We start from the raw sequence: 12,989 nt of genomic DNA, 5'->3' as shown, positions 1-12,989 counted from the left end.
ATTCCAATGTCATCTTTCTTTTCATTTGACTGCAAGTGCTTAACAAACAAGGCCTTGCAATTGTTTATACACTGATATTACAAGTTTCCACACTCGTCCAAGCAGAAATTCTCAATCCTAACAAATTTCACGAGAAAACAACAGACATGCTACACCAAGGACAATCAAATAAAGCTGAAAGGAAGTCAAAATGAAACTTGGGAAGTACATCGCCTTATATACAGTTGCAGCCAAAGCCACAGGACTATAGTTATGAACTATGAAGAAGTGGAGAGCTTTGGCTATCAGACCGTTCAGAATATTTCAGTGGCATCAGAGCCGGATCATGGTATGCATTGGCCAAATTATCATAAAATTCAGACATATTATGCTCATTTTGGTCTGCTCTATCCTTCTTAATCAAACACTGCATATGGGAAGGTAATCGTAAGAATACAAAAGGGGAAGGCAATAACCCAATTGAAAAACAGAATAACGGGCTATAATGCCACTTTGGAGCAGAAAGAAATGTCTAAAAAAATATATTATGAGCATGTGTTTCACAGTATACCACAAAAGCTACTCAGAAATGATCAGGTCTAACATTGTTTAGATGAAGCCAACCCAACAAGAAATGCACATTATTAGAACTATAATGACAAATAAGGTGAATTCAAACAACCAAACCAAGCCATTTCCCCGATAGTAATGGAATCAACATACTCTTGACTACCAGTATTTTCTTCACTTACCACCAAGATATCTCGTATAGAAAATTTAAAACGAATTCAATATTAGGATCATTGTCAAGTATGGTATGTTCAGGCAAAATACCATAATTCTACAAGTATGTTATGTTCTGTTGGAATTATAAGGTTAGGGTCGGGTAAGAAGGAAAAGAAAGAGAAAGACTGCTGACACTGACAAGTAAAATGTTTATCAGTGAGATCAAAAGCCTCTGAAATTAGCTTCGTATAATGCCTCTTCAGGGACTAAGCCAGATAATGCATATCACAATAATTTATGAGCAGTTGGAAAGCAAGTTATAATGTCATAATAAAAATCAGATAAATCAGCATTATTTATCTATCATTAACATACCTTGTGGTCTAGACAAAAAAAACCATTAACGTACCTCAGCAGGATAGTCCTTGAATATAGGGAAGAATCGTTTCTGGCAATACTCATTGAATAGAAGTGTGAGAATTGGAAGAGGAAGAGTCAATATGGATGCTAAAGGAAGCTTCTTCAAACCAAAAATCCCAATGGCTATTATATGCATTAGTACCAAGGAAAAAATCGTGGAATTGTGCACTGTAGGCCAAAACTCTCCTCCAGTCTCATACTTCGGCGCATAAACTTTCAACAGCTGTCACCAAACAATATTTAAGAAATCATTCGAAATTAAGGTATAAAAAATAAAAAAATAATATCAACTATTAATTCCAAGCACCATGAAGTCCTGCTTCCAAATTTCATCTCTATATGGTTTTATAACTCCAAAGTCATATCAAAGAGAAAAAAAAAAATTATTTTATTTTATTTTATGGATGAAATGGAAGTATAAGCATCAAACGGAAATATGATCACTGAATTATTTTTCTCTCTTTATGCAGGGGTGAGGAGGGTAAGGGCTGGAAAGTAGCAGATGAAGGTTGGTTAAAACACACACATAAATACACAGAGCATTATCCATACAATGATTCTCCCCCAGCATACTATCATTTAACAGAATCCGTAAACCAATAATGATTGCATAAGATAAATTTTAGAGACAAATTACTCCATTCTACTATATCATCTTATCTTAGTTTTGCAATGACAAAAAAGAGAGAGTAACAATCTAATGTTTTACACCGAAGAGGATATTTTACAACAGCCTAGAGAGAGAGGTAGAAAGCCTCAATCACACACAAGTTCATGATCTTAATATGTCTTTTAAAAATTTCCTACTTTCCTCCCAAAAATAGAAAAAACAGCAGTTGTTATGAGCTACTACCACAGTGCGCATTTATCACGAAGGCACAAATATATTAACAATTAAATCATTATATTCTCTGTTTTATTTTTTTCCATCTTTGAATGTGATATTCTCAGCATGCACTTGTCATAAACAGGTAATCGCCTGCTACTTGCTTAACAATACATCATATAAATGCATATCACACAACAAAAAAAGGAACACAAAGGCATGTACTCTAAAGGGAAAAAGCAATTCGAAAACCTGGTTGCGGAAAATGATGTATCCCAAACAGAAGTAGATCAAGAGAAATGGCAGTATCAGTGGATCAAGGATGAAGTATGTTACACCAAGAAGACCAAAGAGACGAATCCTGGGAATTTCACTATGATAAGGAATTGATGGGGGCTCAAAATCATCATCACAGTTTCTACCAAAAATTCTACTTATAAAATTGGTAATAAGTTTAGTCAACCGAAAGAGTTCTGATGCTATAGTGGTCCACCCAGAAGTCACAACATATGCTATGAAGAAAGAACCCTGCACCAAAGATATAAAATGTTAAAAAATGAAGTTCATATCCTCAAATTCATGGAATAATATTTTATAAACATCATAAAAGATGTGGTTCCTTGTAAAATATTTTAGAAAATAAAGAAATTATATATTTGGTGTTGTATCTATGAACCATGTAGCCAACTTCACCTAGTGGGAAAAGGAGAAGGAGAAGGCTTTGTTGTCATTTTTGGACTTGTAGAGAAACTATATATTAGAGAGAAAAAGACAAAATGCTAAACTAGATGGAGATAAGATGTCCTACAAAACCAACAAACTGAAAGATAAAGAAAGCAAAAGAGGCTCAAAGATGCAAGAAACTCTCTTGATACAATCATAAATACAACGGAAAGAAGCTATAAGCACAATCACATCCCACACATAAGCAGGGGAAATGTGACAGCCTGGGATAAAGCATTCACAGTCCTAGCTGGGCTCCTCATGCTTGGAAGATTATGATTTCATGTTTTCTTTCACTCACTAATGAGGGTTCTTTCCACCCTTCTCTCATGGTACTTCTTTGCTATTAGTCACCTAGCAGCAAGCATTCCACTCTAGCAAAATACACCCATAAACAGTGTTTTGCCACAACATTTTGGTCTCCTTAATTTTACCAAAATCTTTATAAAACTTATCAAAAGAAACTTTTCATACAGAAATATATTTTCAATGTTTAGTTTTAGATCCTCATCCATCCACAATGTATTATCTATGTTCTATGCAACAATTTCATGCATTTGGTTGTATTAGATCTCTAGTATTTTTAAGGTTTCTTTGGTACATCACTTGATTTGGGATGAGATTAGGCATTTAGCATCTATTTGGTCTGGTAAAGTACATGGTCTTTTTGATGATGTTTCATTGACAGATATGTTGAGTGACTGGGAAGCTTCACATTACATTGATTTCTCTTTTCCTTTTTGGTTCTTTTTTGTTTTGAGCATTTGTTTAGGAGGATCCTGATCATCCTTTCTCTGTGTGGAAGTCCCATGTTGATTACAGATATAGCCAAATAAGAACTTATAAAGGTTAAAAGAAATCCTAACCTTATGAGCTAACTTTTGGAGTTAAGCTTTAAACCCAAATTTAAGATGGTATCAAAACCTATGGTAGATCTGATATTCGGAGACCTTTGACTGGATATATATATATATATATAAAAAAATAAAAAAAAAAACCTTGCCCCATATTATTTTCCAATGCAATTAACCTGGCCCCATAAATTTTTCAATGCATCTTGCCTAGTCTCACAGCTTTCCTAGTGCTACCTACCTAGCCTTACAGCTTTCCCAATGCAATATTAAAAAAAATTAGTCCTACAACTTTCACACTCTATATATCCAATCTTAAGCATGAGGGTATTTTGAAAGTCTCACATCAACTACATATATGGCCAAATAAGAGCTTATAAAAACTAAAAAAGATCCTCATCTTACCAGCTAGTTTTTGAAGTTAAGTTAGGTCTTATCCCAAATTTAAGACTATGTAACCCAGTTTGTTCATCTCAAATCTCAATAGACTTCTTTTATCCAAGAAAAAAAGGCTTCATCTTGGATTTCAGCTAATAATTTTTTCATGCAAAAGGACAAGGCTTCTCCTTTGAGTTGAAATATTATTCTTTTGTTATGTTTCTCTTTCTTTCTTGATGAATTCCTTTGGAATAAATACAAATAGAAAAAAGTTGATGAAACTCGATTTCTTTTTCAAAGTAAATTGGAAAATTCATTTACCACACATGGAAGTGAATCTCATTGCCCACTCAATGCTATATTAGCAAACCATACAAGTACGTGTTAGAATAGAGAAATCAGCTCAATAAGAGAATAGCAGATCAACCCCAAAAGATCATAGCAAGTGAAACTTTCCTCATAGCATATCATTAAAGAGCACGTTGTCATCTCACTACATTGTATTCCCCCGACATGCTGAGATGCACTTTTTTCTTCCTCTAGCCATCAAATTCTAGCAGCGTCATGTGCATCCTGCCTACAGTCAAGTGACTCTAGTCCCTGTATTGCAGTGACTCTTCCACTGCAACCCCTTTTTCTATGCTGTGCATACTGTTTGCCAACATGCTCGCTGTGTTGTCTCTTAAGTGCCAAGTGATCATTGCATTTGTCTACTATATGGTATTCTTCAGTCTTGTGGTTCAAGTATTACTAGCAAATCTCATGATTTTTGGAGTCCACTATGTTTTATGTTGTATCCTTTTGTTAAGTGTTTATTCGTATCAATAGTAAGTGATGGTTTGAAGCGGAGTGTTAAATGTAATTGCTATATTGTGCAAGACTCAAGTGTTATTAAGTTGGTCTTATACTACACTTGCAATTGACCTAGATTAGTACTACAAGTAGTTATACAGTCAGTTTTATGTATCTTAATTATTCAGAGTCTTATCAGTAAAATATATTCTCTTTTCTCATTTCCATCTATTCCCTAAAATTTCAGCATTAATGATCTCCTATTCCATTTGGAAAAGCCCTAATAAAACCCCTTTAAATGGTAAGTTGGAGACAACATGGTGGATATTTAGTATAGATTTACATTTCCTAGACAAAATCCCTGCTCTCAACTGTCAAACTTGCAAATTATGATAAAAATGTTTCATCTATTATACGTTACAAAGGACCTGCATCTATTCAATTCAGAGATACATTATATGAAACATCAGTTTTTCAGCTAAGCTTTTACGCACAGGTATATATACAAACAGAATATAACAAAACAATGATAATCTCCCTTTACAAAATATTGGATAACTATGTGAAATTCATACCATTGTTTCATGGGGATGACAATTAATAATTATTCTCACCTGTGATGGTACAGCTTCACCTAGTATTCTAGGAATCTCTTTGGGCTCAAGAAAAATATTCACTCGATAAAGAGCTGACCCTGATAGTACATTTGCGAAGAAAATGTTCCATACAGTAAACCATAAAACTTTAGTGCATGCACTTTTTTGTATTTGACTCCATGAAATGTATCCTTGCAAGGATGAAAGCATAATCATAATAGGTGGAACAAAGGACAGAAACAACTGAAGAATCAAACTGGGAAGGTATCCAGTTATCACTTGGCTCACTACTGACCTGAAATAAATATTGCAAAACTCTACTTCAGTCGGAAATCCATAACACAGAAAGAGTCAATGCTACTGATAAAACAGTAAGGTATACTAGTATACGCTCATCTTGCAATCAAAATCTCAATGAGTCAATTGTTTAAAAAAAGAAAAGAAAATCAAGTATTCCAAGAAAACCATATGATGCAACTTTGTGAACATATATAGGCTAGTAAGGATTTTTAAACAGCTGAATTTCAACTCCATTTGTCTGATCTACACAATGATTTGGTTCTGTGAGGCTTTCTATTCTATAGTTGAACTACCCTCAGAAACCAAAGCAGGCATTATGCATCTAGGTAAGTACATTGCATAACATCACCCGACAGAGGGATCCTTGGTAAATCATCCAGCATATGATTATTCAAAGGAAACCAACTGTTAGCGAGCATGCATTTTGTTAATTTCTGTGTCTTGAAAAGCAGCCAAGGAACAGAGATCTAAGTAAAAGAACCAACAGAGATTGCCTAAAGCCCATAATACAAAAACAGGTTCAAGAAAAAGGAACAAAATAAAATAAACATTGTCAAGTGTCAACTAAAACAAACAACTTACATAATCTACCAGAGATAAAAGGTGAAAATATGTTAGCACATTAAAGAATGCAATCTAAGATAAAATAATGTGTCACAGACTCAGCCAATGAAAATGAGTCTATTAAAATTTCAAAGGAATTCAGTTTGTAAGTACAATATATTCTAAATAAAGAAGAGGACAAATCCAAATTTCAGAAACTGGAAAGACAGGCTTTATAAATCAAATGGCATATAACATGATATTTCAATGAAATAAAGAAGGTAAGTCTGCATGCAAGTTTTCTGTATTGTATTATAATATATGGCTCTGATGTCTGTGGTCAGAGAAAGATAAAGTACAGGTAAGATTTCCCACGTACAGTCTCAGTATGCCTTTCAAAAAAGGGAACCACGTTTCCAATTGATCAAGATGGGTAAGACCTTGTACTAGTGCAACTGGGATAAAAAAGAGAACTGTAAGAGAAGTACATGCAACAAAAACCACCAGCTTGCTAATCCATCTTTTAATGAATGAAACGGTAAAGAAAGGCCAATAAACATCATGAGGCTCAGGAGCTTTCTCAGTAATCCATTCCGTGGGATTGACACTTTCTTGAATGTGTAAAGCTATTGCAGCACCAAATCGTGTCTTAAATGAGACAAATGCAGCTCGAACTTCCTTCAAGTAGAAATTGAACAAGTGGAGATATCAGACATCATTGTCATAAGACTCATAACTACTTAACTATTAACAAATATATCGATTGTAGGAAAGAATATTTGTGAACACAACTTTTCAAGATCCAAATCTAGTAATCAACATATTATTTAAAAAAGAAAACTAGTGCTGTTCTAAACAAAATTATTCATGATTACCCTCACTAATGTGATAATTTATTTGTTGTTTATGTTTGGTGTCAACTAATAAATAGGTACATCATGCTCTTTTATCCAACAAATCAAAATGTTCTTCAGTTCAGTATATAGTTAATGGTTGACAATTCTGGAAACAATTTCCTCTATGTGCAAACCAAAATGACTGATTAAGTTTCCTTCCCATTAATATTGTCTTTCCCCTATCTCATTTGAAATACAGCAGGTATATGAAGATGCAGTTCAGCAAATATCGTGCTGCCTGCCACCACATTTTGTCATTAATAGCCAGATTGCCCATACTGAACAAATCCAAATCTTAACAACAATTTAAGTTAAATCTTTAGTGAGAGCCAAATAGCCAACTTGGTTTAAAATAATGATTTAATGCAAATCTAGATATTAAACAACCATAGACTTGGAGAAAACAAAATTATTTTATCATCACTCCATCATGGTAGGTTATTAACACCTAGACATGATAATTACCTTTGCTGCCAGTGAGGACTGTTCCATTCTCACATTATCTTCTATATCTCCCAATCTCCTTTCATAGTGATCTACAATATCGACTTTGCGCCCAAAGAGTCCCCAAAACCCATCTCGTGTTTGCCTTTTGGGAGCATCATTTTTATTTTTCAGATGGGTAACCTTTTTGTATAGTGTATCTGCATCAGTCTTCAAAAATAAACTTTAATAGTAAAATAGGTATTATTAGAACAAAAATTAGTTTTAGCTACAAGTATAAATCTCTGAAGTTCACTACATACAAAGATACATATCTTGAGTCAAATCAAATGCACCACCATCCCCCTCCCTCCAGGAACAGAGGCTTTTTACAGAGGAAAAAAAATCAATGGCGTAAAAGAATGGAAGAAAGAAGAGCACTAGTTAGGGAAAGGCTGTCAAGGCACCAATGAACCTAAAAGCTTCAGATTTTGACTAGGTAACAGGGTGTTTAATACTCTCTAACTCTGATAAAAGCCAGCAGAGCTCAACAGCAATTGAAAATAAGAGGGAACACGAACTTTTGTTTTTCTGTTTTAGGACTGGCTCTGATCCTCCCTCATTGTACTTCTCTCTTAATGAATTCTTATTTAACAGGAAAAAAAAAATTATTTGAAAGTGTTTCACATTTGACATGCAAATACTTGGAAGACATACTCTTTCCCATGATAACAAAGTGTGATTACATGAAGCAATTTACAACGAAAGTTAAGCAACTGCTAAGAGAAAAAGATTGAATCAATAGGAGCTCCAGAAAAATACTAACAACAAGACTTTGTAGTTTGTGGCTTCGACGGACCACCGAATGTGAGAGATATGTAGAAGGGTGATACTCTAGGAAAAAACGCTCAACTGTATCATCACATGTGCTTCCAGGTGGAACAGGAATACCACGGACTAATAAGGTAAACTCGTGAGGCTGAGGCTTGGATGAATAGAAACAAGAAATTCTTTTTGATGAAATGTACCAATACTCCTGCATATGGAATTAACATAAACATTAAACTTGAAATTCATTCCCTAACTTTATAAAAGAAGAGGAGAAATATGACATCATTTACAGGGCTAACTTGAACAATAAAACTTACGTAATAAAGAAGATAACAAACAACTCCAGTGAAAACATATGCAGCAGAAAAATGGATCCATAACCTTGATAAAAATGAAAACAAGGTATTAGAATTTCCAATTTAAAACTTTAGATAAAAACTAAGAGAAAACAACAGATTTCATGAATACTAATGGAACTCACCTTTCATTTGAACATGTTGTGCAATGCATTAACGACAGTAAATAAACACAAAATTTAGTCTTAAGTGTTGAGATAAATGATACAAAACTGGGATGAACTATGCACAACAAGTGGCTGAAGCTGAATAATAACAAAATAGAAACTGATATGAATGTTGAAAATGTAATAAAAGGAATTACAGCAGAAAAGAATTCCAACTTCACAGAGCAAATCTCAAATAGAGAGCCAAGACTCTGATTATTTTCTGAAAAGATACCTCCTCCTCCTGTACTATCCCTATTTGACACCCAAAACATGAAAGCATGTAACGGCCCACTAACCTCCACCTTCTCTCTGGGCAAACTCACTCCGACATTCCCCTTTTACCCCTTCTAGTCTATTCTTCCTAGTATAGACCTTCCACACTTTTGGCCCATGCGACATTTGGTGAATCAGCTGGCCCTTTGGACCTGCCTCCTCATTCTGGACTCTATCAATGAACTTGCTTATTTTGGTCAAGAGATGACTTGCTTAAAAGCAGGACTTCACAATGTGAACGCATGAGAATAAAAATTCAGTCTTCTTAATGTTGTTGAACTTCCCTTGCCATTCAGGGGAGACAACAGAAAGATCTGAAGAAGATTTGAATTTAAGATAACAGTGTTTTCTATTGAATCCACTCGAGACTATCCAGAAATCAGTGAACAAGATGTCAACTCAATGTTTTCTATTAAACCCTAAACCACAATTAGTGAACAAGATGTCAACTCAAGAGAATATCCAGCAATCTAATGTCATTAAATCAAAGAATTCTATAGAGCTAAATAGAAATCACCACAACCCTAGGTGGACATCCAATATGCAGAATATTATAAGATGATAGGTCAACTTACTTTGTGAAATTAAAATGAACATAGAAAACAATATTGTCTAATGATTCCTGCGAGATTACAAAAACCCAACACTATTGCATGCCTGGTCAATATAAGAACTTCGAAATTGCTGCTTCATTTTGATGCATCAAATAACCAAAAGTTCTCACTTCCAGTTATTAGCTATAGAGGTGAAAAGGTCACTCCTAATTTCTTTCAAATTTTGTACTTTTCAGCGCTGACAAAAAAAAAATTAAATAAAAGTTCTGAAAGAAACAAATTTCAAAAAAAAGGTACAGAAAGGATAAGTATATTGTAATTTATTTTAAATGTTCTGTTGTGCATAAACAAACTTATACTCCAAAGATCAATAAGATTTCTTGTAATAAATTCAAAATGTACAAACTTTAAAATTTGGGTTTTAAACGATGAACAATCTCTTCCATGAAGTTCACAGGCAATACACTAGGAATGAGGTGAGTCTATAGTAGTTACAATGGTTATAGTAATTTTAGAGAGAGAAGAAATCCAAAACCAATTTCTCACTGTTCTCTGGGCACTGAGACCCTGCCAGTGTCATGCAAGTCAAAAGCAATATGCAAAATGAAAGCATAATTGGATTTAATTTAATAAAAGTAGGTCAAAATGTCATCAGGTCTTGGTTTCATCAGTTTCAGTTGCCAAAAAGTAAATCCCAACTATTCATATAAATATATAACCAACCCTTCACACATGAAACAAGTTCAATGATCAGAGAAAATGAAATTTATAGAACATACATATCAATATTCTATATATGTATTGTTATGCATCATGTATAAATAATACCTAACAGTTAAGACCATCTTGATCCATAACATTCACCTGTTTGAACCATTGTTAACATTAGAAATACTGAATGAGTCCAAAGACTTGTGTTGAAAATCTGATTCATCACTAAGCTGACTCCCCATATAATTAATTGGAAGAAGAATGAACATGCCAATAACTCCACCAAAAGCAAATACTTTTAAACTGTACAATACCACAAAAAAATGGAAAAGGATAAGCTGAAATGAGTAAAAATCCCTCCAAATAAATAGAAAAAGGTCATAGAAAATAGTAAGACCTAAACAAAGTTTACAACAATGCAGATAGAATTGTAATGAACAATGATTGCCTCAGCAATAAGATAAAAGTCAGGTATCACTTAAAGTAGTCGGTGGTTACATATGAATATGTTCTATCATATTGAAATTGTTAATTCACTAAAAGTCAGAAATTCAATTATACAAATAGCAAAAATTTGGTGTCAATCAGGTGAAAAAGAAGATGAATAAAGATAATTGAATTGTGAATACAAGTTAAAACCAATAATAATATTGATAAAAATTGTGACATGATACATCTTCAAACATAGAATCAATCAAACATTTTACATCACCTAAAGATAAATATGCGCATGAAGACAAAAGCATCTAAGCCTGAATTTGATAAAAATTCTTCTTCGGAAGGCTCCCATGCCTTTCTCACCCAACCAGCTGTAGGTAGCAACCGTTCCAAGTTAAAATGACCACCCTCTTTAACTTTTCCTTCAGCAACTAAGCGTGGTGCATAAACAGTGATATTACCAGGCTGCTTTCTCAATACAGAATATAGGGTGAGAAATAATAAACAGAGGCCAAGATTAATTGCAACAGAAGTTATAAGGGCAGAAAGAATCATTGTTGAAATTTGGATCAAAACCAGCAGATTGACTTTTTACACAACTGTAGGCCTGAAATCAAATAAATTCAATGCCTTAATGGTTGAACCTGCAAAAATAATATACCATTAATAATAATGTGGAACGGAATCAAAATAATGATCCTTTGTAATTAGCATATATGATGTACAAACTATTGGCAATTTAGTTATTCAAGATAGCAACCAACCAACAATCATACAAGAAGGTCCTATGAAGTAAATGCAAACCCCTCAATCATTACCATGTTTTGTAAAGAACGCACCCATCATATTGAAACATTTGGAGTAAGGTGAGGATTGTTTTGCCCATTATAAGCTCTTATTTGATCATATTTATAGTTGATGTAGGACTCCGATAGGAACAAGAGAGGCTGAGTCTAGTGACTTGGGAGGACATGGGTTCAAATCCATGAAACAGTTTCCACATGCAGGGATAATGCTGCATACATCTATCTTCCACCTCGTGCATTAGGCCACTTTTAGGTAACTGGTAACCCACATTAGTAGTTACAATATGTTAGTTACCCATTAGTAGTTAGTTACAATATGTTAGTTAGTTAGCTTGACATAGTTAATCAGGCATGTTGTCTATAAATAAGTAGAAGGGATTGAGGAGGGAGATCTTGTCAATCACTCAATTGTAAGAGAATTAGGGCAGCAGTCCCTCAAAGAACTGCAGCAGTGTTCTATCCTTGTAATTGGGGTTCATCCCTTATTCTTCTAAATAAGATACCCAGTTTCTATCAGCTACCCTTTAAGTTTTTGAAAAGGCAGCATTGCAGCAACGTGCTATTTGTGCTTCATTACATAGTATTATGGGTATTTGGTTGGGATTATAATGGAAAATTTTTGGGCTGTGTTTGGATTGATGGAAAGGGATGGAATGGAATAACACTAATAGTCATTCTCTGAATCATTTAAAATAGAACGAAATGAACTAGAATCTAATAAAATGCATTCCATTCCTTCCTTTCCTTCCATCCAATGCCTCTATTCTCCTTCCCAAGTAATTCAGATTCCAGTCAATGTTTTTCAGGCTACATAAATTTATGTAGTTTCTAAAGCCATAATATAATCACGTGCATCAGTTCCAACGCAATTAAATTCCACACACAAACTAACAAACATAATCCAGCCATCACCCTTAAGTGTGAAAACAGCAACAACCCAGAAACTCTATTGCTTTAAGAATTCAGAGTTGAATATGCCAATTGCTAAATTAGAATGTTCATAATAATCAAGCAAAGCTCACATGTATACCAAAGTAAAAAGGAATTGTAGAAAACTAAAGAGTTTGTGTGTGTGTGTGAGAGAGAGAGAGAGAGAGAACCTGGTTGAGGCAAAAGAGAGAAGCATGTCTAATGAAGTGGTGTGGTAAAGACAACAGAGGAAGTAGGAAAAATAAGGAACCGAATTTACTCACAACGATGGGCCTTCGGTGTCACTCTTGAATTGAAAACTAACGTACACGTGCTGCTGTTTCGCTTCTTTCTTAATGGGTCAGTTTCTGCTTTTGGACTTTATTTATTCCTTTCTCGTTTTTTATTCTTGTGCAATAGCGTTTTGCGTAATTAATGCTTGCATGTGAAATTTTATTTATATTAATCATTATTTTTTTAGCAAGCTATTGAAAGTTAGTAAAATAAGT

The 12,989-nt window shown here is 34.1% G+C and overlaps 1 protein-coding gene across 3 annotated transcripts; it reads right to left on the bottom strand.

Moving 5' to 3' along the window:
• On the bottom strand, positions 1-12,852 carry LOC113867188 (CSC1-like protein HYP1). 3 transcript variants are annotated; one of them, XM_027502303.1, is made up of 11 exons: positions 12,672-12,841; positions 11,040-11,409; positions 10,481-10,630; positions 8,602-8,665; positions 8,280-8,489; positions 7,496-7,684; positions 6,514-6,812; positions 5,310-5,586; positions 2,204-2,479; positions 1,115-1,348; positions 1-406 (listed from the first exon to the last, which is right to left on the bottom strand). In XM_027502303.1, the coding sequence occupies exons 2-11, from the start codon at positions 11,318-11,320 to the stop codon at positions 251-253; spliced, it is 2,136 nt and encodes a 711-aa protein (XP_027358104.1). In that variant the 5' UTR covers positions 11,321-11,409; positions 12,672-12,841; the 3' UTR covers positions 1-250. The 3 variants fall into 3 exon arrangements, with proteins under 3 accessions (XP_027358104.1, XP_027358105.1, XP_027358106.1); XM_027502304.1 differs by having other exon boundaries at positions 26-406; positions 12,761-12,852; XM_027502305.1 differs by having other exon boundaries at positions 26-406; positions 11,040-11,196; positions 12,761-12,845.
• Positions 12,853-12,989: the final 137 nt, after the last annotated feature.

Source organism: Abrus precatorius, unplaced genomic scaffold (assembly GCF_003935025.1).
Source record: "Abrus precatorius isolate BTA unplaced genomic scaffold, Abrus_2018 Scaffold5, whole genome shotgun sequence".
Taxonomy (NCBI): domain Eukaryota; kingdom Viridiplantae; phylum Streptophyta; class Magnoliopsida; order Fabales; family Fabaceae; genus Abrus; species Abrus precatorius.
The sequence above is the reverse complement of the archived record's forward strand: the minus strand, read 5'-3'. Positions and strand labels throughout refer to the sequence as shown.